A 27521-nucleotide genomic window follows, 5' to 3' on the forward strand; every position below is an offset into this window, starting at 1 on the left:
TGCACCAGGGACAATCCGAAAGGCTGGACTTTGAATTGATACGCAGTTCCCTTGAGTGTGAATCTTAAAATCATCCTGTGATGTGGTACAATTTGTACATGAAAATACACGTCTTTCAGATCTATTGATGCAAACCAATGTGATAAGATCCGTTTTTGAGTAAACATTTTGAATGGCCGCTTTGCAAGTGTGAGATTCAAATGTCTCCGATCTAAAATCAGCCGAAGCCCGTCGTCTTTCTTTGGGACAAAAAAATAGCGGCTGTAAAACCCTTTGCTGGCTTGACAATATGGAACAACTTCTATCGCATTCTTTGTGAGAAGATTGTGTATTTCGGATGGAATGGAACCATTGAAGACAGAACACAGTTGAAACGGGCCGTGCAAATTGGATCGTATAAAAATGTTCGATTGTTTTTAGCACCCAATCAGAAATGCCCATAAGAGCTCGCCACATGTCCGTGTAATGGGACAGAGGGCGATTTGGTTAGTTTATTATATGATATATTACACCGCTCGCCATTGGGAAGTGGTTGTGCATAATGGGTGGGCTTTGAAGTGGAAAAGAGCTCTTTATTGAGAAAGTGCGAGTGCCTCGCTTATGTGCAATGAGCGCAGTACTCCTTTTTTTTTTCTTTTTTTTTTTTTACATTATTTAAAAAATGTAAATACTTTAGTTGAATGTGAGACACAGAAGCAACATTTTGAACAACGATATTCCTTTCCCAACAAATAGCAGTGGGGAAGAGGGGAACAGCTTTGTGTGTCTCTAATCGAGCCTTCTTTGGGACCGGTCCGGAAAGAACAGCTAGCTCTGCATTCTGCTTCATAGAGCTGTGCTCATCAGGAGCGCTTTTGCTGTGCTGAGGGGTTTTTCCCATCGACACAGGACTTGTGCTGAGGCAGCTGCCTACGTTTGGGCCACGGCTTGAGTGGCTTTACCGGCGGCTTGGCGGCGCTGAGGCAGCAGGTATGGGGTTTTTAGCCGGGCGCTGGCCCGAGACAGAGCGGGAATAAGCCGGTTGGGATGAAGTACTGCTCCGTTTTGGCATAAAATGTCTCATAGCCTGCGAATGTTGCTGATCCGTGATGTAGCGCTTAAACACCATGGCCAATCTTAGAATTGACGTTATTGTAAAAGGGTTTCAACTAGGTCGTCGGAAAAGGAATTTTCCATATGCGTCATCTTGACGCAATGTCGAGTGAACTGTAATCATAAGGGAACATGGATTGTTCTCAAACCATCGTTATCATTTAAACAGAACAAAGAAAATCTCACATGAAAATGCCTATTCACATCACAAACAGAACATGTACTTTATCCTCTTCTTTGAGAATCAAGAACCTTCATCATACTGCCATACAAACACAAAATGCAGCGACTACGCACTGTCAAATGTTATGACTGAAATCAAGTCAGCTCTTAGACTATGATATGTCCTGTGACAGATGATTTTGGCTCAACTATGTTCAGATTAACAAAAAAAAAACTGCAGTAACTACAAAACACGCACTAAAACCAAAGCAAACAGCAGTACTTTGCAGCAATTTTTCTTAGTTTCATTGTTGGTAGGTACTGTGTTTTGCCTTTGTAGAGCAAAATAGTATCTTGAAGTGAAGAATCGTCATCATAGTGTCTGACGCTCCATACCTCTACCCTTTCCTTTCATTGGAATTATTGTCACAGTTGTACAAAACAATTACATAAAAGTGGTCACAGTTGATCTTTCTCACTGATATGCATCACATGGGCTCATTGCCGGGTTTAATGCCGGGTTTAAGATTTTGCTAGTGCCCCCCCTCCCCCAGTCGGACAGCGAAACGACCAAGGGTGGACTCTTGGACAAAGATCTCATACTTGTACAGGCCCTGCATGGGCTGTGATGGTATAGAGGATTTTCCATCCATATTAACTGAAGTAGCCCACTAATTTCCTACTCATAGTAGATAAAGTAACCATAGTTTGTCTCCCATGTCGCTTCCAGAAGGCACACGTAGCTTTACCAAACGTGCCTTGACACATACAAGCAACACACACTGGCTTTGTCACTTTGTAATGTCACTTAAAGTGACCTTGTTTCTAGTAAGACTGGCTGAAACCATCAGCACAACCAGTTTAGCTATTTGTTTGAGCTGGCTTCTCAGATCAGTCTCTCCTCTGGAGGCACTTTGAGCAAGCTGCCCATCTCTAGTCTGGCTCCAGCTACTTCCTGTTGACTTGGGCTGTACGTACCCTCCGACTGTCGTTTCCTTCGGGCGGTGAGAACCATGCAAACCAGCACCACCATTGCCAACAGAGCACCAAGACATACCAAAGGGATGGCCACCACCAGCCATGGCACAATTTTCCTCTGCGGCAGCTTCTATGGGAGGAGAACAAGAGATGGTAAAGTATGGGCCACACAAATAGATAAGTGTAAAGATTGATTAAAGGAAGAATAAAGGAGATTTCGACTCACGTTATTCTCACAGTTGTCTCCAGTGAAGTTGGAAACACACTTACAGAGGTATAAGTTCTGTCTGTTCAGGCAGGTGCCTCCATTAAGGCAGGGGTTTGACTCACACTCATCTATATCCACTTCACATCTGGAAAAAATCATGTGGTGAGTAGGGTTGGGAACCGAGAATTACATTTTTTTTGTGAATGCCAGAATCAAATGATTTTCATGACTTTTGTTAACGATTCTCGAACAGGCGTTTGCGGACAGAACACCACAATAAAATACACGTTAGAGGGCTTTTTTTTTTTTTTAAACGCAAACTGTATCTTGTCACCCCATGTCAAGCACTTCTGCTGGAAAAACGATAAGCAGAGTTTGGAAAAAATATACTTTGAAAAAATAAATGCAGAACGAATATTTTTTTCTTCTTTTTTAATGTATTATTTTTTTAATTATTTTTCTATTTTTTTTTTACTAATTTATGCTATTTTTTTAAGGTTAATTTCACTCATTTAATTATTAGTTATTTTTTTCATTACTTCTTTAATTTAACCTCTATCAAATTAGTAATGTCAATTTGCCTGAAAGAACAACACATTCGGATGTTTTACGCACAATTTACACAATGTGGTCAGGAGCAGGTGTAAATTTTGTTTGTACCAACTAGGGTTTTGAAAATACAAAAACATTAATGAATCCGAAAATTTACATCAGAACAGCTTTACGAATGATTTACACAAAAATTAGTTTTGCTCATGTTTCATGAATAAGGCCCATTGAGTTTTGCTGTAATTATTTATATTATATTGAGATTTGGGGTTAGGGTTAGTTAGGTTAGGGATATTTATTCACTAAATAGTGAATGAATAAAATACCTTAATTAAAAGGTCTGTTTAAACACTCATTTCACAAAAATCTGTTCAATCAAAATATAAAAATGATCATCATATAGGCCATGAATACTGTGAGAATTGCATTTCTTATTTCCTAATATTTCTTCCTCACCTCAAAGGTACTAAAAGAATCACAAATGGAATCGTTAAGGAACCGTAATCGTTAAGAGAAATCGGATCTGGAACCAGAATCATTACGATTCCCATCCCTAGTGGTAAATCGATAGCTCCCAAAAGTCCCAAAACATTCTCTATGCAAATACGTGAATGCAAACGCTTCTAGTTATGCAATCAATCATAAATCATGCATCATGTATCGTTGCATTCCAATTTATAACTTTATGGAAGTACACACTGCATTCCCAGCATTGCCAAGAAAAGCAAGTGAACATTATCTTAAATTCTTTTGTTCTTCAATTATCAGTTTTCTCTCTCAGGTCAACTACTGTCATAAATTGAAAAATATAGAACATTAGTCACACTGTTGAATGTTTTATTATTGCGATAGCAACCTGAATAATAACGCATTTTGTTTAATGGCACAGACATTTGAAGGTATCTCTATTGCCCCCTTACTGAGTACTGAAGGTTGTCACCACGCTTGCATTTCTGTATTTTTCAATTTGTGTAGAGTATGTTTCAATGTTAGGCTACATGTTGACGTGTTGTTGACGAGGCTAATCTTAGACAAATCTAACATTTACAATATTCTGCCACAATTGCATGGTATAGCATTAGATTACCACATTATACACACACAAAATAATTTAGTCAAGAAGGACACGTTCCTGGATCATTATGCTTTGTTGATCTGACAATCACGGGCCAAATCCAAACTGTAAACCTAACTATAACATACCCCTAAAATTACGGGGACATGATAGGTTGATATCAGTGTTGTTCAAGCCACAAACCCAAGCCCTAAAATCTGACTGGTTGACAGGATTGGTGAACAGGAAAGCTTTTTTCAGGAGCAACAAGTATGTTTATCCTGGAACATGTCTTACTTTGGTAAATCACATTAAGCCATTAGGCACTATAACAGTGGCGTAGCCAGAAACAAATCTCTTGGTGTGCCAAGGGAAAACTGGGTGTGTAAGAAATAAAGCACAATAAAGTGACATGTACCATTAACAACCATTGCATAAATGTTTTATAAGCTCAAATGTGTTGCGTTATCATGACTTGCTGTAACTGAACAAATTAACTACACTTTTATCAATGGAGTAGATAGGCCTGTTAATGAACCCATATATTGGGCTTAATACGTAGACCTGAAATTCAGTTATTTTGGAACAATTCATAATTTTTGTCCAAAAAGCTCCAAAGACACAAATGTAAATGGAGGGACGTTTTGCACTATACAGGAACATTGGCTCACAGGCTCAAAAATGTAATTATGGATAAGAAATAAATGCGTAGTGCATTGTGATAAACAAAAGAATGCACAGCTGTAACTGCAGACAGCTGATTATGCCTAATAAATTTACATATCACGAGAACATTCACTGAATCTTTCCTGATGTGAAATATGAAAGAAATCTGTCATCTATACAGGCAGATAAGTCTGATATTTAAACAGAAATAAGAACTGCCGTATGTTTTTTCTCTATGAAATGGCATACTCGGTAGCATAATCTTTCTGACTGTAAAGTGGGCGGGTTTTTTTCTCAGTAACACGTGTAATGTGAGACAGCCTTTGTAACGCGTTTAGTTATTGTTTTATTATAGCCAATTATAATTGATTGTTAATTCAGTAATTGATGCACCAACCTTTCGGCATAATTTTGATGTAGTTCTAGATGCCTACATGCTATTTTTAAGTGTTAAAAAAACATCACTGGGTGTGCCAGTTGATTTTTTGGGTGTCTTTTGTACACCCTGGCACAACTGTGGCTATGCCACTGCACTATAATTAAAAAGGGCTCTCATGTAGAAATCTACAGAAATAAAAACAGATTGATGTCTTGCAACTATGTAACTCTCACCTGTCTCCAGTGAACCCGGGTTTGCAGGTACAGTTTGCTCCCCAGAGTCCATCAGTGCACACGCCTCCATTTTCACACTGTGCATCCACCTCACATTGAGGCAGGACATGCCATCTGATGGGTGAGATATTATGAATGTTTGTTATTTACAATTCAGTTATCAATACAGGGATCTACTTGTACGTTTTCTACAGAAAGTTATCCACAACACAACAATGAATACAATTTGTCATCAAAGATATTACATTTAATCAAACTAGGGTTTCCAGAGGGTGAGCAGCAGTTCTGTGGATGGAAATATCTTGTTGATGAGAGAGGTCAACAGTGAATGGCCAGACTGGTTTGAACTGACAAAGTCTACAGTAACTCAGATAACCCCTCTGTACAATTGTGGCGAGAAGAATATCATCTCTGAATGCTGTTCTGAGATGCGGGTTGGCGCTGTTTTGGCGGCACGAGGGGGACCTACACAATATAAGGAAGGTGGTTTTAATGTTGTGGCTGATCGTGTGTGTGTATATATATATATATTAATTTAGATTTGGCAGGCTAAAGGCTGAGGTGTACTTTGGTTTTTCACAAGCCCTTTTGGTCAACTGCAAGCAATGGGAGAAAGGTGTCATCCGTTGTTCCTGGTAGGCTACTCTGCCTTACAGGCTCCATATGGTTAGGATTAGGTGGGGGCAGGTTTAGTGTATCTGCTGCCTCCCAGGAACAAACCGTGGCCCCTATCGACAATGGGCCACGCAGAAAAAACAAAGTATAGCCTTAACTATTCCAGTAGATATTGTATGTTTATCAAACAAGAGCATGACACAAGTTCTCCACGTTTAACTGGGTAGTAAGACAGGGCAGCTGAGTGTTATTTGATTTGTCATGGTACTCACTGGCAGAATGGGCCTGTGTGATCAGGTAGACAGACACAGGTGTATCTGCCTGCTGTATTCAAACAGGAGCCACCATTCTCACAGTGATGCTCCTGGCACCTGTCCACCTCCAAATGGCAGTGATTGCCACCATAGCCGGGGGCGCACTCACACATGTAGTGCCCCGGTAGGTCCTTACAACTCCCATGGATGCAGAGCTGTTGGCCGCACTCATCAATGTTATCCTGGCAGTGATCACCCATCCATCCAGGGGCACATTCACATTCAAAGAGATTGAAGAGGTCCCGGCATGTGCCATTGTTCTGGCAAGGCTCAGAAAAACACAAGGGGGCACTGGTGCATCCCAGCTGAGGTGCTGCCACCTCTTTAACTCGGATGAACTGAGACAGTTGTGGCGCTTCCTCCTCAAGGCTTCCAAAGAACGGTAAATATACCCCACCAATCCGTACCTCACCCAAACAGCCAGTGTAGTTCTCTGCCAACCACACTGTAGAGTGGTTGAAGAAGTCCATGTTGCCAGCGGGTGCCAGTGTGTAGCCGGCTGCTCGACCGTCCACAGTGAGGTTCCAGCGAGGCGCTGCATTGCCTGAGCTGGACATGGAGAGCTTCACTTGGTGCCACTCGCCATCCGAAACAGGCACCTCACTGATGAAAGCTAGCACCTCCAGACTGTTAGCCTTGCGGAACTTTACGATCAGGGAGGAATTCAGAAGGCCCATGCAGAAGAATTCCAGACTGTTGGAGGCACGTAACAACGTTCCGTTCTCCTCACGGGTTCGCAGCTCCATTGAGATGGTTGTCACAGAGACATACAAGGAGCCATTGGCACTGTACTTCAAAGCATTGTTCTCGAATGTGGCATTAGCTAAACCTGGTGAGAGGAGAGAGATATTCAAGTAAAAACAGGATCAAAGTAAATCCAGCACTTTCTCACACAACAGTTTTGTGGGACATTTGAGTCCTGCTGCAAGGCAGATCTCTTAATTTCATTATCCATTTATTAACTTTAATCATTATTAGAAATAAAACCATAGTCATTTTGAGGAAACGAGTTGCTTCAGTTTGTGTGGTTGATGTGTATCACTCACTAATTAACAGGGCTGCGCAATATAAATATTCACAATGATTCAATATTACTCTTCGTGTTCATTTAGAGAAAGAAGTGTGGTAAATAGAGGCAGACTGATATATTGGTTTTGCCGATAGTTGCTTTTGGCACTATCATTTATTGGCAAAAAATCTATGCCGATAGTTTCCGATATTTATTTCCCCTCATTTTTTTTTTCTTTCTTCCTTACCAATAAACCTCATCTGGTGAAATATACATATACAAAACTCTTCACCTTATAAATATATATATATATAGGCTATTTGGTAAATATTTACATATAGAGCATTGTAACGGAGCCAAGTCTCTGTCATTTCAAAATAAGAGTCCTCTGTATATTGCCATTATAGTGGTGGCTCAGCGGTTAAGGTTCTGGGTTACTGATCAGAAGGTCGGGGGTTCAAGCCCCAGCACCACCAAGATGCCACTGTTGGGCCCTTGAGCAAGGCCCTTGACCCTAGGGGTGCCGTATCATGGCTGACCCTGCACTCTGACCCCAGCTTAGCTGGGATATGTGAAAAAAAGAATTTCACTGTATATGTGTGATAAATAAATATAATTAATTAATTATACTGTATTTAGGCCTTGTTTATAGTTAAAAGTCCTGCATTATCATAATGTTTCTGGTTATTATTGGGATTTTGGTTGCACAATAAACTGCTTTATTTTATTAATTTTGGACTCTTGTTGCCTCAATGTCTGTGCCCATCATAGTAAGGAAAGACTAAGAATTGTTTTTAACATTCTATTAATCGGTTTTAAAAAAAACTATCGGCCAATTAATCAGTTATCTGCATTTTCCACCACCTTAGTTATTGAATTTGCAAAATCCACAATTGGTCGACCTCTGGTGGTAAACATGCAATGATTATTGTTAACTAGATTTTTACTGTCTTTCACATCTTACATTAAAAAATTATATGTAATTGGCAACTATAATGTGTAAGGTCATGTAAACGCTTAATACAGCATTCCTTTATCGGGGTATGGTCATAAACGTTTTAAGCGAATCATTTTCCCCAATACCCCAATTTTACATAGTAAACCTTAACTGCATTCTTACCTACGGTGGCCCAGGGGTGCACAATGCAGCAAAATTAGCAAAGCAAATAAAATCTGAAAACACAACTATATTAAGCCTCAACAGAACAAAAAAGCTTCAACACAATGAATTGAGCTTCAACACAACAAAATAATTAGAAAAGTAAAGGCTTAATTTCGTTGTGTTGTGATTTAATTTAATTGTGTTTTTTAGTTTTTGTTGTGGTTTATTTCCATTGTGTTTTCAGATTTTATTTGCTGTGCACCCCTGGGCCACTATACTTACTGCTTTATCCAATGTGCGCAAGTGTTGTGTCATTCATGTCTAAGCGTTTGACTGTTGATCTATTTCTTAAAAATTAAGATGTGTGCTACGCTAGCCCTCAATGAATACATACTCACACTCATAACCATCAGGTAAGTCCACACATCGACTCCCTTGGACACACGGATCACTAACACACCACACTCGAGTGTCACATGCCTTCCCAGTGTAGTTCAGAGGACAGGAACACACAAAGTCATTCCAAATGACCTGACATTTTCCTCCATTCTGACAAGGCCTCATCTACAAAGACAAAAAACACGACTATTTTAAACAATGGACACACTGTGATTATCAGAACACCAACTGAGTAAAAGCCAATCACAACAAGACAAAATGTGTTAAAGTCTCACCTTACACATTTGGTCGCTAACACAATGCTTTAGCAAATTAGATGAATTTCTTGGTAAGTAACTTAGATGTTGTGGTTTTTGGCTGATGCTGCCCGAGTACATGTACAGTTGTGTGTTATCTATGCGGACGTCCTGCAGACAGCCTTTAAAGTATCCACCCCACTTTGCGGTCTCCTCTCCCTCAGGAAGCCCACCGAGATTTGCCACATCTCCTGCCTCTACCTCAAAATCAATGAATTCTCTTGGGGCACAAATCAACTGTATCTTATTAAAGAATATACAGCCCTGTTGTTTTTCGATTGCCACAAACACCTTCTCCCCGTTGCTTATGATGTTGGAGGCCATTCTCATGGAGCTGTATATTGCAATATATATTGAACCATTTCGTAGAACAACAGTGAGGTAAGCTTGATTCTGATGCCTCAGTTGAAAGATCAGGCCATTTAACTGCCGTGATTTCAGCCAAAATGACACAGTGATGTTGCCGCCGTGCTTCTGCATGATGGGAAAAGCAGCAAAGCTTCTGTTGCGCTCGTGACTGAATGTCCATGAAGAGTGCTCTGTTGGGAAAGAGAGTTGAAAGGTCTTGGTTTATACCAGTATTGGTATGATCAAGGCATTACAAGCAATAACATGTGTAAATCTGGCAAGTCATATTTCACCCCAAAATCAAAACATTATGTTTAGCATTAAGAAAATTAAGCCTATTTTAGGACCATTAACATTCTGGTAATACTTTCTATGAAGCCGTATTTATAATGCATTGTAAAGGCATTATACATGCATTCATAATGTCTCATAATACACCTTATAATAAGTTATAACTTCTCAAATATTTATAACTACAGTTATAATACATTATAAGACTTCCCCTATTCATAGTTGTACAGTACTTAAGAGTATAATGCATTATAACACAAGCAACATCCAATTTTAACGCAGCAGAAGCTTATAAAGATAAAAGTTAAGTGCTGTCATGCAAAAGAAGCATAGTGTAAACAATCAAAAGGCTTTATGACATGATCATATTACACTGTAAGTGGTCTTTGCCTGCTTTAAGTAAAGTTACAAAAGCAATATTTTCATATAAACAGCCATAACATAAACTTCACTCAAACTTATACAATGGAGGTTATCCAAATAATCTCCAAGTAAGATTCACAAACATTAAAGTTTATTAAATAGAGTCCAGTATAGAATCAGTTTGATTTATTATTATTATTATGTGTATGCTTACACCCAAGAAGATTGGCTACATGTTTCTGATATATCTTAACCTTGTAAAGCTTTATAAGTGTTTTTCATAATATCTCAAAATTGACATTGAATGGGTGTTATTTTGTACTTTGTGCATGTGTAATGTAGATAATTTCCTGCATGAGTTGTAATATCTTATAACCACTTATGGATTTTTATAAGACATTGCTTTTGTCACTTTACTTAAATCATACCTATTATATATATTACAAATATATATAATACATTACAACTATGAAAAGGTAAGTATTATAATGTATTCTAATTGTGGTTACAATTAGTTATGAGAGGTTATATCATATTATAAGGTGTATTATGAGACATTACTAATGCATTATAATGACTTTACAATGCATTATAAATATGGGCTGCATAGTAAGTGTTAACAAGATTTTATTTGTTTTTGTTGCTTTGTGGCATTAATTAATTTCTTGAAAATTAAGCACATTCTCCCCCTAAATTCTCATTACCATAATTATGGTTGGGAACCAATTTTTTTAAAAACCAGAATGGTTCTATTGTTCCAATCTTTCCACTATTGAATTAGCAGCTCGAAACACATAGTGCAAACAGTGTAGTCTCATTACCGCACAAATTACTCTTGTGAGATGATTATTTTAAATCTACAGCGCTAAACATGCAGGGTTTCATACTGAACAAATTATTTTTAGCAGCCCGTTCTTTCTAGGCCATGTCCACACTAATACGTTTCCATCTGAAAACGCATTAATTTCGCTACCTTTTGGGCTTCTGTCCACACTGAGATGGAATTTTTGTCTTGCGAAAACTGAACTTTTCGAAAACGCTCTCCCAAGTGGATCAATTTGAAAATGGCATCATCACGTTGTAGTGTGGACAGGGACAATGGAGATATTAGAAAACGATGACATATTTGTTGTCTTGTGACAGAGTCATGTGATCCAACCCAAAACAGTCAAGATGGTGGCCCATGTTGTAGTGATGTTATGCTTGCCATCCACTTTGATAGCATTGTTTAAAATAAATGTTACTTTGTGCAACCTTCACATTACATTCCTTCAAGTTTACTCTGTATTTCTGTCCATCGCTAATCACGAGGACAATTGTGTTTCAAACTGTACATGGAAATGACGCAGCATCACGCTTCTTATGTTTTTTCCCAGTAATTGGATTTAAGCATTTTCAGATGTTTTAATGTGGACTAGCATCTTCTGGAAAATGTTTGAAAACAGTGTGGATGGAGAGCGTTTTAAAAACGAAAACACTGTTTTCAAAGTTATCCGGATTAATGTGGACGTCGACTTAATCATCAACTTACTGAAATGCTAATCATTCATTTCGTCATGTCCGACTTGAAATGAACCAAGAATTTAGAGTAAATATGAGCATGGCTATTCTGGCCCACAAGCAAGACTACCACCACCAAACTAGTCTGTACCAGCATGGAATATCATCTGGTGTATACTGGTCTTTTCAGCTTGATGAAGAAGCAACTACTCAACTATTAGTTAAACACTGCTCTCACCTTCCGAACAATTGTGTCCATAAAATGGCCTGTGGCATTCACACTTATAGTCCGACCACAGGTCTACACAGTGACCACGCTCAGAACAGGGGTCTGGATGACACCACTCTGTCTTCTCACAGCCCATCTCAATGTCCACCACCTGCTCTGGATTGAGGTGTTGTGCAAGAACCAGCTGAGAATCTATCAGCAGATCCTCAAAACAGCCAACAAATCCCATCCTGGTGGCTGTTTTGTTCAAGAAATCCTCTGGAACCCCACCAATGTACACTTTCTCCAAACCATGTGATTGGAAGGACAACAGCTGGTTGTGGCCACCATCCTCAGCTTTGGTCTTGTCTTCTGACAGCAGGGTCAGAGTTAGCATCTCATCCACAGTAACCAAAACTTCATGCCAGAGTCCATTGCTGAAATTACCCTTCAGTTGCACAGCGAGCTTCAAGTCTCCTGATTCGGCTCTCGAGTAGAGATTTTCACCAATTAGCTCCAGTATGAAAAATTTTTCTTGGCTTCCTCTGTAGAAGAGAATTAAATCAGCCAATGTTGTCCTAAACCTCAGTTGGACACTGGGTCCTTGGAATCCAGCTTGCCTGCGAGTCCTGTTAATATGTGGAACTTCAAAAATCATATAACTCCCTCTAGAGAAGGAGAAGGTTGTGGGAATATCACATTTGTCACCATAAAAACCAGGAGAGCATTGACAGGTGTGCTGGTGTTCATCGCCTTGCAGTGAAGGTACACAGGTGGCACCGTTTTGGCAGGGGTCATCCATGCAGCCAGTAAGTGGGATGTCACAGTCGTGGCCACCCGAGGGCAGCTGGTCAGGCGCAGGAGGTGGGCAGTGGCATATGTAGTCATTAATGCCGTCTTCACATCGGGCTCCGTTCTGACATGGTTCATTCTCACATTCATCAATGTTAATCTCACACACAACTCCTAAAGGGGAAACACAAAGACAAAGGTCATGTGATAAATTTGGTGCATACAGAATAAACCTTTTTTAATGCAACCCTCTTATTTTTACGTAAAACCTTTTTAAATGCAACCCAGACAGACAGACATTTTGAGTTGACAGACAGATAGATAGATAGATAGATAGATACTGTACTATCTGACTTACATTATGTTTGAGATCCTTCATATATTAAAGGAGAACTCCATACGTAATTGGTCTTATCTGGACATGAGAATAATGAACTTTCTGCAGGTTAATTCTACAGTAATCCAGCAGACCTGAAGCCCACCAGAAAGTGCAGAAACGTTACCTGTCAGGAGAAGCAGCCCACTGCAAATCACTTCCACTATTACTCGTTTCATCCTGCCAAAAGTCTAGGCCGCAGTTCCTCTCCTCAACAACACAAGCAGTCTCAGACACTGACACAAACGTGACAGCTTCTAGTGCAGACGTCCATCAACCCTGTCTAACTCAGTCACTATTTTCTTTCTATCTACAGTTGCTCTCTTGTTCTTGCTTTCTCTCTGGCTTCCCTCTGTCCACACACACACAGGGTTTCCAGCTCTCAGTACCAAGCGTCTAGGAGTGATTATGGGGGATGAGTCCAACAGAGCTGCCCTGCCGGGCTAATAATCCACAGATCTTCCCCTCCCTCTCCAGCTGCCTTCTGTCCATGCTGACTTCAGGAATGTCTGACAGCTCAGGCCGCCGTGAGCGATTGCTTTCCATGCCAGCTAGAGACCGAATCATTACTGGAGATGTGGTTTTAGTCACGGCCATGCAGGGGTCAGGGCGTGGGATGCCTTCAATACTTAGAGTGTTGAAGACATTAAAGCAGCAGTGTTTAATTTCTGTTTGAATTTTCATACAGGTTTCCAAAACAAACACACTCCTACCAATGGTCAAAACAGATAGCCCCACCCCAAACTCACACCTAGTTAGTTAGAGTCAGGAGATAACAAGTTAGACCTCTCAAAAGAAACTTAGCAATGCTTTCAAAGCAGCACAGAGTCACAATGGCTAACTTACTGTATAGCTGTCTCTAAAAAAAATATTTACAGCCTTCACCTATTATATATGATTGATTGAAACTCAAGTGTTGCTGATTTTGAAAGGAAAAATATTGAAGCAAAGAACTGGACAGCTAAAATCCTATGCACCATCAGTTATTTGCCCGACAAAGCTGAGGACATTTGTTGTTCTTTCAGGATGATCTGTCTTAAGCAGATCTTTTGTAAGCTTCTCACTTCATGCTAAAAAAGTCAGACAGGTAAATGCACACAAACACAACCTAAGTTGACCTCAGCATTTGACATATGTTCAGTGAAGCTGCTCTTTCCTCCAGTGATCATAACCTTAACCTAACCTAACCCCTAACCCTAACATTTATCCTCCTTGTTATCGAAATGCATGATTTAATGTTTTTAGTTGATTTGTGATAAAGTGTCAAGCATCTTCAGCTCAATCACTGTGTATGTGAAGGTGTTTGGGGTAATCATGGTTTCTATCCAGCATGAGATGTGAGCAGAGGCTTTCAAATTTGTGGCCAATTAGCAGATTAGTGTTCCATTAACAGATACGTCTGTAATCTGTCCTGTTTTATCCACACTGGTGAATTGCATCTCCTCCAGACTAGTATAAGGAGGAAAAACTCGAGAAAAAAAAATTATTGGGCGAAAAGGCAACACTCAATATGGCACCTGTAGAAAGGAAGTCCCACATTTCAATTAAAAAAGCCAATCACCATATTGACGGATAATTATACAAATGATTGAGTTATTTGGTATGATTCCAGCAAAACATGTTGGGAATAACATATTTTTAAAAAATGTATGGATTTGGCAGATGCTTTTACCCAAAGAGACTTACAGTGCCAAGGGGGATCTCAGAGCTCAAGCCCCTTCACTATGGAAGGCACGCCAAATCCGTTTACCTTAAAGTGGTCTAGGACTATATGAACCAGTGAACTCGTGAAAAATCCCAAGAGTGATCTTTTACTTTAAAGTTTACTTCCATTTTGGTTGCATTGATTATTATATCTGGTAAATATATTGCGATTGAACTGCATAGATTTGACCCTGTTGTAAAAAAATGTATAAACATTTTTGTAACGTACCAAGCAAGAAGGTTCCCTGTATTATTTACAGCATTTGCTGAGATCAGAATCGACACTTTTTTTACACTTTCAAAATCGGAATCGTCTCGAGAGCTTGTGAATCGGAATCTAATAAAATCGTAAATCTGTATCGATACCCACAATGCACATGTCCGTTCTCTGGTCTGACATGGCAGGTCTTGCGTTTCTACACTGGAAGTATTTGCGTTATTTTGTATTACTGAAAAAAAGAACATACTCATTGCATGCAAACTACAGTACGTAGGGGGACAAACACTTTATCAACAGCAAAAAAAGTATCACTTTATTGAATTACCGAATTAAAGAAAACCCCGCAAACCAAGTATAGTGACATTTTGCCAATTGAAATTGAGAAAATGTTATCTAGTGCATTACTTTCAAGAACATTTCCCAGCACTGGTTGAAGAGAGAATTTAGAGAATTTTATTTGTCCCCAAGAATGTAGGACCAAAATATCCACGAAGTGGACCAACTTGCTTGAAAAAAGACTTCGTCTGCCACAGTCATGTGACTATTTCAACCAAAAAGGTCCTCTCAAGACTTCACAGGGTTAACACTGAAAACAACTCAGAGAAATACGACACAAATAGACTTGCAGAAATGAAATGCATCATCTCACCCGTAAACCCTGGAGGACACAAGCACTGATACGTGTTGATAAGATCCTCACAGGTGCCTCCGTTTTCACACGGCATGGATTCACATTCGTTCACGTTAACTGAGCAGTTTTCACCTACATGAAAGAAAACATAATTACCAGTTAACTATTGTATACTGTGAAAGCTGTGCCAAAGTAATTTCATCTACATATCTCACCTGTGAATCCAGCAATGCAGTGGCACAGGTATCCGGCTGCGTTCTCGTAGCTAAAGTCGGTGTCCAGTTCAGGCAGAACTCTGTAGTGACTGGAGTCTGATCGCTGGAAACATTCACCGTCATTCTCACACGGCAGAATTTCACACTCGTTCACATCAGTCTCACAGTTCTCACCTTTGTAACCTGAAATAAAGAGGCTATCAGGAACAATTTCATGCTTCGTTTAATTCACAATTACGTTAACCGCAAAGGGATTGCGACCAAAATAATTTGCACAGTGGCCCCAAAAAGTATATGGACACTTAAAATGCATAAATGTCAATGCTTTTTGCATTAGATTGCAAAATATCAACATTTTGAGTTATTCCATGTCAATTCAACCAAATAGCAGAAACTTTCTGATTTTATTAATACTTTCTCAGAAGAAAGATAAATAAATGAAATTATGAAAGCCCAAATATTAAATGCCATGGATCAATATTCGGTCAAAACTACAGGTAAAAAAAATACCCTTAGAAAGCTGTCAGCGTCGTCATTTTATATTTACACACAGATAGGTAGATCTATTACTAAAATCAGTTGATTTCAGCCCCCCTTTGTTGCATTATATGCCAATGGTATGGTCCAAAATTGGGGAAAGAACACTTTTGTGTGTTGTTTTTCCAAAGTTGGAGAGCCTATAACTCCAGAAGTATTAAATATATCTCAATATCCTTTTAGAGTCTGGTTCAGAAAAAACTTTACTTTTGTTATCTTAGTTTTTAAGGCCCTGTCATTAAATTTTACCCATTTTCAAGGTCCATGCCATGAAACCCACAATTAATTTTCAACCATTGTAAGTGGGTCAAATGTAACAATTTACCAATGGAGCCATATTGAGAGCCCTGTATCTCTGGGAGTTAACCATAAAAATTAATATACATGAAGTACATTTTGTTTTGAACCAGAACCTAAAAGGATATTTCTATATCTGTAATACTTCTGGAGTTACAGGCACTCAAACTTTGGAAAAACAACACAAAAAAGTGGACCACACCATTAGCATATAATGCAACAAGGGGCGTTGAAGTCAACTGATTTTAGTAATGGACCTACCTATCTCTGTGTAAAAATAAAATATCTGTGTTGGTTTTCATCATCATTTATGTATTTCTTTCACCAGCAGTAAAATGATCAAAAAATGTTTTGAGCTGGAGGCCTCACACTTGCTTAGCTATACTGTTATCCAATGCAATTTCAAATTACTTCAGTGTCTAAATAATTTTTGGGATCACTGTACATATGCAGTCTGTGTAGCATTAGACTGTCTCATTTGTTTACAGTAAAGTAAGCAGTGATTTAGCAGATGCTTTTATCCAAAAGCGACTTAGAGTACTCTTAATACAGGGTCAGTACCCCTGAATCAACCTGGGGTTAAGTATCTTGCCTAAAGGCAAGATAGCTCATTGTTTAACTCTTACAGGGTTACCAAGCCAGATCGTTAACCACTAAGCCCCTCAAAGTAGCCGAAGAAAAGCATATGATGTGGGAAAATGTAATAGATTCGGTTAATCAGTTGAGTGAGTTAAATAATTGGGTGAGGGTAAAAGCAGTGTGAAATAAAACCATATAAACCAGGATTATGACTTTAACAGATGGCTGCACGTGTTATCAGGTGGTGGGGTTCAAACATGACAGCATGTGCCGTGACCTGCACTAAGCCTAATATTTACGTCCACTGGCTCATAAAAAGACCTTGCATCCATAATAAAAGCATACATTTAATATATTTAATAGTCTGTTTACCTTTTACTGATTCGTTGGTATTTATTCACAGCTGTAATGTCTATTCGACTGTGGCTTTTTGATTGTTTAGAATAGCACACTACTAATACTATTTCTGAAGCCCACAGTATTTACATTATGCACTGTGTGCAAATTTTCTCTATGCATGGAATAAACGAATGAACAACTACATTTGTGTAATCAAAGCACACGGTGTGGAATACTATAGTACCATAAGATGTAATGCACTCGACATTTCCATATCTTCAACTGATATTATTCCATTTTTTTCATCATAAAAATTTGATTAAAATTCCCCAAATTATGGAGATGAGAATTATGTCTACTCTTTAACATGCTATTTTAATAGATAGTGGTATACTGTATATAAAGCACAATATTCAGTAAATAGTAAGCTTGTGTCCCATTCTGAACACAGTCTATGTTTACATTAATTACAATAGAAATGCAAAATGAGACAATAACTGTATGCCACTCGCTGAAATAAACATACAACATGAGGTCATTTGACAATGCAACATACTACCGTTTGAAATAGTTATTGCTGCATCATGCTTTTTTCACATACTTTTTTAAAAAATAGGTAGAGAGTTTACAGTACATATTGTGCTGTATGCAGTTAACAGTATGGAAGTACTCCATCCAAATATAGCCCAAGTTCATAATGGTTTGAATGTCTGCAATGGCATACATGTTTCTCTAGAGGGCAGTGTGGTGTAAAGACAATTAACATTGGTTAAAAATTGGTTCTAGCACAAAATGATGGATGTAGACTTCATCTAGTGAATATTATCTTCAGTTACTGTAATTCATCAACCTTATATAAGAGCATCAGTGACATTAATAAAGGAGACTTTAACACAATAAATGAACGAATAAGCTAAACTATAGTTACCTGGCCAGCAGAGACAGGAGTATTGGTTAACTCCGTCCTGGCAGGTCGCACCGTGCTGACAGGGGTCAGATGCACACTCAGGTATGTCCTCTTCACAGAAAGACCCCACAAATCCAGTGCCAGTGCAGTCACACTCAAAGCTGTAATTAAACCACAGTAATCAAGTTCTACTTTCAATTGTTTGTTACTGATTAATTACTTTAGTTATTGATTGATTAGTTTGCACTCAACTGTCAATCCACTAACCTGTTGACTTTGTCTAAACACAGACCATCATGCTGGCAGAGTGAACTTTCACATTCATTGATGTCAAGTTCACAGCTAATGCCTTCATATCCAGGTACACACTCACAGGTGTACAGTCCCACATGATTGTGACAGGTGGCGCCGTTCTGACAAGGAGCCGATTCACATTCATCAATCTCAACTTCACAATTCACACCTGCAACCCAAAACAGACTAAACTGAAGTCTCTCCAAACACACACACAAAAATGTATGAATTCATGTTGAAACGGCTCCAATAAAAAAATCACGATTCTTGTATTGGCTACATTAAAAATGATCTTTGGACAATACCAAATACCATGTTTTCAGGGCATATACTGTGGTTCTACCCTGTTTTTAAACATGCCCCATAGTAATACTGTGTTTTTGAAAATTGTACTGTGGTAATAGTATGGTATTTTGGGGGATGTTCCATAGTAATACCATGTTTATTTTTAATGTACAATGGTAATAGCATGGTATTTTGGACATGTATCATAGGTGTACCATGTTTTTGGACATAGTGCTATGGTAATTCTATTTTTAGATGTACCATGGTAACACTATGATACTCTGGACATGTGCAATTGTAGTACCCTGTTTTTCTGGACAGATACCATGGTAATACCATGTTTTTAGACATGTCATGTACTGTACCATGGTGATACCAGGTTTTTTTGGACATGCACCATGGTAATAAAATGTTTTTTTGTTTTTGTTTTTTGGCTTATGTACTATGGTAACACCATGTTTTTGGACATGTACCATGATAACACCATGTTTTTGGCACATGTTCTATGCAAATACCATGTTTTTTTCTCATGTACTATGGTATTACCGTGTTTTTGGACATGTACCATGATAACACCATGTTTTTTCTCATGTACTATGGTATTACCATGTTTTTGGGCATTTACTATGGTAATAACTGACAGCGAATACGGATTTGAATCTCACGATCCCACTCAACAAACTATTGAGTGTTCAAGAGCAGGCTAGCCTGTGGACTGACTCTCAGGCAGGCTTAGTGTATATGTTTTTGGACATGTACCATGGTAACACCATGTTTTTGGACGTGTACTATGGTAATAACAGGTTTTTTGGCACATGTACTATGTTAATACCATGTTTTTGGAAATTTACTATGGTAATAACTGACAGTGAATACAGATTTGAATCTCATGATCCCACTCAACAAACTATTGAGTGTTCAAGAGCATGGCTAGCCTGTGGGCTGACTCTCAGGCAGGCTAAGCGGAGATGTTTGAAGATTGGTGGCCACCACCGCCACATCCATTGCTACTGGAAAAGACTAAGCTACAACTGCTACCATCTCAAACTTAAGTTCCAGAAACAGACAAAAGCTTCACACATTGTAGATCTTATACAAAGGGTATTTCTAACACAGAAAGAAATCCCATCAGTAAGTACACCGACAGAGTGGACAGACACGTTACCTTTTCTGATAGGGATGCCACCAGACCATCTCAGAGCCAAAAGCTCTCACCTTTACTGAAGCCATGTATGATCCTTACTCCAGTCATGTGAGACCTCCCGATGAACATAGTCATGTCCCTGCAGATGCTTACCTGCATGCTGAGATGAGGCCATCTGAATAAGCCTTGCATCCTCACATTTATCAGCAGATTAAGCCATGTGCACACATACCTCCTCCCCACTTTCATGCCAGCACACCACAGACTCCTACTGGTGAGAATCAGAATATATCCGATCTTGTGAGGTTCATGGCACGTTGAGAAATTGTCACTGCAGGTCTAAAGCAGTTTGATGATTGCCTTGAATACTACAGAACTTGGAGGACATCATTCTTAAGTGCCATCAAAGACCTCAATCTCACAGCAAAAGAAGAGTTAGATCTTTTGGTATAGTGGTTAGGTGTAGATTCCAGAGAGCAAGTGAAGCTCATAAGAGCAGTGCATGTCAACAACACAGACAGTTGTCTTATAATGATTTGGGAGCAGCTAGATAAACGTTTTGGAGCCCATGAGGTCATTGAGCGTTCACTACTAATGAGACTTGAAAGGTTCCCAAAGATTTCAAATAAAGATTGGAAGAAAATTTTGGAGATCTCTTAATGGAGCTCCAAGCTGCAAAACTGGAAGGAGTGCTTTCGGGTTCTGCTTGTTTGGACACTGCTCGGGGCATAGAGCAAAAATTGCCTTTCAATTTACAAGAAAAATGGATGACACTGGGTTATACATTCAAAAAACAGTACAGGGTTTCCTTTCCTACATTTTCTGTGTTCATAGATTTTGTCACAGAACAGGCAAAAATGCACTATGACCCTAGTTTCACCATTTCCCTTCATACTGATCATGTGAAATCAGAACACTCACAAAATGCAAACAGGGCATTAATCTCAGTCCATAAGACAGATGTTTCTCCTGAGAAACCAGCACAGGAACGGGCACAAAAGGTAAAAGTAGATCCAATGAAGTTCCAATGAAATTTCCTATCTTCAAATCTCTTGAAGACAGGAAAGCTTTTCTGATGCAAAATGGTTCCAAATGTGCAGCATCAACTTCACACTTCGCAAGGAACTGTGAAAAGTCTGTCAAATGCACTGAATGCGGCAGCGAGACACACCATCCTGCTCTGCACCCAGGGCCTGTGTCTGTCCCCACCAAAGCCTTCACCAGTGGTGAAGATTATGGCAGGGAGAATAGGAAGAATACTTTGCTGAATAGGAAGTGTCAACTAAGTGTACAGGAGTCTGCGGTGACAATCTAAGTGGAAAGATGTGTTCAAAGATTTGTCTTGTTAGAGTATTCCCAAGTGGTCATTCAGAGAAGGCTATCAAAGTCTACGCCATCCTTGATGACCAAAGTAATCGGTCATTGGTGGGATCTGAATTTTTCAGAGTCTTTGACATAGACAGTCGCAGTACTCCTTACAATCTAAAGACCTGTGCTGGTGTTACAGAAACAAGTGAAAGAAGAGCACAGGGCTTTCAAGTGGCATCCATAGATGGACAGGCCATTCTGTCTCTACTAACCTTAATAGAGTGCAACAGTATCCCTGATGACCGGTTAGAGTTTCCAACTCTGCAAGTCGCTCTTCATCATCCTCATCTGCAAGCTATTGCAGGTCAGATCCTAGGATGAAAAGGATCCCATCATCATCCCAAGACAACATCATGTTGCAGTTTTGATAGTAAGACACTATCATAAGCAATCACAGCATCAAGGAAGACACTTTACAGAAGGCGCCATCCGTATGGCAGGCTTTTGGATTGTGGGAGCCAAGAGATGCGTGTCTTCCCTTATCTTCAAATGTGTGATTTGTCACAGGCTGTGTGGAATGTGTGAAGTTCAGAAGATGGCCAACTTACCTGTGGACAGAGTCAGCTCTGAACCTCCATTTACTTGGGCCCTGGAGCATCTCTATATGCGGCACAAGAGGAGGCCATGTCAATGATAAAAGATGGGTGGTGTTGTTCACCTGCTTAAGCATCAGGGCAGTCCATATTGAAATCATAGAGTCTATGGACACATCTTGCTTCATAACCTGCATGAGGCGTTTCATTGCCATTCGTAGTCCCATAAAGAAGATGCGCTCTGATCGAGGGACAAAATTTGTAGGAGCATGTAGGGAACTAAACATTCCTTTCAACTTGGACGAGAACAGAGCGACAAAGTTTCTCGCAGAGCAAGATGTTCTTGGATCTTTAACCCACCCCATGCTTCACACATGGGTGGGTCTTGGGAGCAGATGATCAGCTTGACTCAAAAGATTTTGATTCCATGATGTTGCATTTCGGACCTAGCAGAATCACACTTGAGGTTCTCACAACATTCATGGCTGAGGTGACTGCAATAATAAATTCTAGACCTCTGGTATCAGTTTCCATTGATCCGGAAGACTCATTCATACTTACCCCCACAACATTACTTACTCAGAAGTTTGGTCCATGTCCAAGTCCTCCTGGAGAATTTGATGGTACTGACCTCTACAGGCATCAGTGGAAACAGATTCAGAGTCTGGCATGCACCTTCTGGGACAGGTGGCGGAAACAATATCTCTCCACACTGCAACCTAGAAAAAAGTGGCAGTCTGACAAACAGAACATCACAGTGGGCAGTGTCGTCCATATGAAAGACGGTCAGTCTAAGCGTAACAAATTGTCCTTAGGACAATTATTCCCAAATGAGGATGAGAGAGTTCAAAAGGTTGAGATCAAAGTCATGGATAAAGAGTCAAGGTTGTTTCTCAGACCTACAACTGAAGTGGTGTTGCTCCTCTCTTCTGAATATTAATGGGTCAGTTTCACTCTTTCATTTACCTCTTATTGGAAGTAATGGTATGGTATCAGGAGATACTAGGTGGGGAGTGTGTTGTCAGTGCAATTAAGTATGCATTGTCTCTTTAAGAATTCTGTGTTGACTGATGATGTCATCCATGTTGGCCAGCAACTGAGGAAATTATTCAGTCTATTACCTGGGAGCCATATGAGGGAGATTCATGTTCATGTACGTGAAATCTAATCCATCTGCTACATTTCATGCCTTTGCAAGCATTGTCAGTATGTTAATTAATGTTTAGAAAGATATATAACTATATCTGACAGTATTTTTTGGTTTGATGTAGAATTTCATGTTTAATTTGATAACTAAAAATGCATGATGCAGTAACATGTGCTGACCTATATTATGTCTTGTAATGCTGTCATTCAATGTCAGCCATTGTTTTGAGAATGTATAATTGTATGTTTTTGATGTTAAAGACATTATCTGAAAGTGTGTTTGAGTTTAAATAACATCATACTGTACAAGTTTTACTTCTTAAGTCTTGTATTGTATTCTTTGCAGTTTTACCCTACTACTGATCAGCCATTAAACAAAGTTGAACCGAATATCTTCTTCAGCGTGGTGATTGGTGGAGGAGTTATCTTTCTGTCAGCTTGTGCAGGGAACATAGGGGTGGCAGAAAAACTGTGGTAATACCATGTTTTTGGACATGTACTATGGTAATACCTTGTTTTTGCACATGTACTATGGTAATACCATGTTTTTTGGAAATGTACCATGGTAATACTATGTTTTTGGCACATGTCATGTACTATGGTAACACAATGTGTTTTGGGCATGTACCATGGTAATGCCATGTTTTTTGCTCATGTACTATGGTAATACCATGTTTTTTGGATATGTATCACATTAATACCATGTTTTTCAGATATGTACCATGGTAACACCATGTTTTTTAGACATTTACTGTGGTAATACCATGTTTGTTTATTTGTTTTTTACATTTTCCTTGGGAATACCATGGTATTACTTGACCCACCATGTAAACACCATTTTATATCAACATAGTAATTACCATGGTATCAAATCATCATGGTATTCCCATTTGACACCATCACATAGTACCACTAAAGTAGGGGTAGTACTGTACAGTACAGTAAGGGCATTTACCTGTAAACCCAAGCAGACAGTCGCAGATGTAGCGGTCCTTCCTGTTGATGCATGTCCCGTTGTTCTCACAGGGTTGTGAGGCGCACTCGTTGATGTCAATCTCACAGTGGTAGCCTTGGAAACCAGGCACACAGTAACAGAGGTAAACATCAATACCATCCTGACAGATAGCGCCATTCTTGCAGGGCTGCGACAGACACTCGTCAATATCATCTTCACAGTGTTTGCCTTGGAAACCCCTGGTACACTGGCACTCATACCCAGTTGGTGCCCACACGCAGGTGGCATTATTGTAGCAAGGTTCATCTGAGCAGTCTCGCACCCTTGTCCTGCAATCATCCCCGCTGTATCCACTGGGACAGTGGCAGGAGTATCCGTTTACTCCATCCACGCAGTGGCTCTTGACGCCCATGCAGGGGTTACTCTCACAGTCATTGATGTTGTGGGTGCAGTTGGGTCCGTCAAACCCATCGGGACAGGGGCAGGTGTAAATATTGGTTCCTTGAGTGCCGATGCAGTTGGGGCAATCTTTGTCAGCACATGGGTCATATAAACGCTCGCAGTGTATGCCAGTGTAAATAACCGGCTCATCTGAACAGACACAAAGAAGGCCAACCACAGTATCAATGCATGTGCCTCCGTTTTGGCACGTGGTTGGCAAACACACGTCGGCTGTCACTGTGCAGAACAGACCTGTGGGTGAATAAGCAACAATCTGTTTTCATCAGTGCACTTAATCACTACTCTGATTATATTTTTTCCAGTACTCTAAGAAAGTTGATGACTTAAAAGGATAGTTCACCCCAAAATGACAGCCTCTCATGTTGATCCAAACTCATATGACTTTCTTTCGTGGAACACAAAAGGGGATGTTAGGCAGAACGTTAGTCTCAGTCACCATTCAGTTTCATTACATCTTTTTTCCATAAAATAAAAGTGAAAGTTGACTGAGGCTAATATACTGCCTATAATCTCCTTTTATGTTCCACAGAAGTCATATGGGTTTGGAACAACATAAGGTTGAGTAAATGGTGACATAATTGAACTGATCCTTTAAATTAGAAATAGAAAGAAGTGGACTTAGAGTCCAGTGGGATAAAGGGGCTTTTCTCCTCTCTAGTACCTACAATGGCAGATGGGCGCACAGCATAACCGTCTTAACAACTTTGACTTAACGTCCACCAGATGCTCCGTCAATGGATTGTGTCAGCTCGACTGACCACCACTCACTGACACAAATCCATCCTCATGCACGTGAAGGAGCCTGCTGACAGCATGGCCATTCGCAAAGCCAGGATACCCTGAGTAAGAGTCTAAAACTAATAAGCTCATCTGCTGGTTGTCACCACCAGGATTCTTAACTAACCTACCCAGCAAGACTCAACCAGTTTTACTAGAAGGACCATACTGGGTGAAGTTTTGCAGAAGAACAGAATGAGGGGTGTTTGCCTGTGTAAAACTCACCGACACAATTCTAGGGTGTTACAGATGGTTGCCAAGGCATTGTTATGCATTTGCTAGGGTGCTCTGAACGGTTGTTAATGCATTGCTATGCAGTCGCTAGGGTGTTCTGAGTGGTTGTTAATGCATGTGGTTGCTAGAGTGTTCTGAGTGGTAGTTAGTGCGACAAATTCGCAGCAAATTCACCACTTAACATTTTCATATGCAAATGAGCTTTGAGGCAAACTTGCGGCAAATCCATTGTTGCCAAAGGTTTGCCTAGGGTGTTACAGATGGTTGCCAAGGCATTGCTATGCATTTGCTAGGGTGCTCTGAATGGTTGTTAGTGCATTGCTATGCTGTTGCTAGGGTGTTCTGAGTGGTTTCTAATGCATTGCTATGTGGTCTCTAGGGTGTTCTGAGTGGTTGTTAATGCATGCGGTTGCTAGTGGTTGTAACTGCATTGCTATGCGGTTGCTAAGTGTTCCGAGTAGTTGTGAGATGATTGCTATGCTGTTGCTAGGGTGTTTTTTGAGTGGTTTTGCCCTAGCGACCACCCAGAACACCCTAGCAAACACCTAGCAATGCCTTAGCGACCACCCAGAACACCCTAGCAACCACCTAGTAATGCCTAAGCGATCACTTAGAACACCCTAGCAACCACCTAGCAATGCCCTGGCAACCACCCCGAACACCTTGGCAACTGCCTAGCAATCACCTAGCAACACCCTAGTAACTGTCTAGCAACCACCTAGCAACGCCCTAGCGACCACACAGAACACCCTAGCATCGTCCAATCTATCACACTTTTCTGTCTATCTATCTGTCTATCTCTCTATCATTTTAAACTTTCAGACCAGGCTTTTTCAAGCCAACCTAAAGTTTGTCCAGAAACTGTTTAATCTAGTTAGTGTTTAGAACAAAAATCTAACCCTAAATTTGAGCAATAATATTCATGATGCTTGCATTACTGGAAGAACTTCAGTCCTTGTCTGGCCTTCACACTTTCCATATACAAGAACAGGGAAAGAAAACTGTGTCAAGAGGTCTAGCAGTGACCATGAATGACACATCCTCTAATCCAGGATCATCTGCTCTGTTAGAGTGAGTGTGTGAGCGAGAGATCTGGCCTTTAGAAAGAGAGAGAGAGTTTGACTGAAACAAAACCAAGACAATTCTTTGCTACTTTGTAGCGGCCTCAGCTGTCAGTAACAAGAATTGCTGTTGTTCCTCAAATAAAAGGACAGATTTGAAGTCTAGACAGTGCAGGCAGAGGTTAGGGATACTCATAAACTTAAAAAGCTTCCATTTAAAATACAGTAAATTGAAAAACTCTAGTAAATAACATCATAGCAATAGACAGAAACTCCTCAAACCCCCTCAAAGAGACGATCGGTATGTTGGACCCTCAGGACAGAAGATAAAATCCAAACCCCCATCATGAGACAAAAAATACCAAAAAGCCACTACAGAGCCCTTTTTCTTTAATAAACACATACCACATGTTTATTAGTTCACCCAAAAGCGGCATAATGTATTCAGCCTCATGTTGTTCCAAACCTGTATGACTTCCTTTTTTCCGTGGAACACAGGAGAAAAATTTGAAGAATGTTGATGCTGCTCTTCTTTACAAACAATGAAAGTGAATGGTGACTGAGACTAACATTCTGACTAACTCAGTCTCCTTTTTGTGTTACACAGAAAAAAAAAAAAAAATCCAATAAAAGAACTTGAGTAAATGATGACAGAATTTTCATTTTTGAGTGAACTATTCCTTTAAAGAAATTTAAATGAGTCCTTTGACTTTCTCTGACCCAAAAGCGGCTTATCAACAAACACAGCCTTTTATCACAGTTAAAATGTCACAGAAGAACAGTTACTGTGATTTTGGCCTTATCTACATTCTCTTATCATAGAAAGTGTGATGTCATAGGAGTTTACGGTGATGTTTTCTGTCAAGCTGCTTCTGCTTACCACAGCCTCAGAAATCTAG

At 39.8% G+C, this 27521-nt stretch overlaps 1 protein-coding gene across 1 annotated transcript; it reads right to left on the reverse strand.

Moving 5' to 3' along the window:
* Positions 1-1938: 1938 nt before the first annotated feature.
* crb2b (crumbs cell polarity complex component 2b) lies at positions 1939-25371 on the reverse strand. Its single transcript, XM_051668866.1, has 13 exons — positions 25323-25371; positions 24089-24781; positions 18631-18826; positions 18385-18524; positions 15705-15887; positions 15508-15621; positions 11797-12732; positions 9036-9595; positions 8760-8925; positions 6209-7079; positions 5322-5435; positions 2459-2585; positions 1939-2362 (listed from the first exon to the last, which is right to left on the reverse strand). The coding sequence occupies exons 1-13, from the start codon at positions 25369-25371 to the stop codon at positions 2141-2143; spliced, it is 4371 nt and encodes a 1456-aa protein (XP_051524826.1). The 3' UTR covers positions 1939-2140.
* Between the last annotated feature and the right edge of the window lie 2150 nt (positions 25372-27521).

This window comes from Myxocyprinus asiaticus, chromosome 33 (assembly GCF_019703515.2).
Source record: "Myxocyprinus asiaticus isolate MX2 ecotype Aquarium Trade chromosome 33, UBuf_Myxa_2, whole genome shotgun sequence".
In the NCBI taxonomy this organism is placed as follows: domain Eukaryota; kingdom Metazoa; phylum Chordata; class Actinopteri; order Cypriniformes; family Catostomidae; genus Myxocyprinus; species Myxocyprinus asiaticus.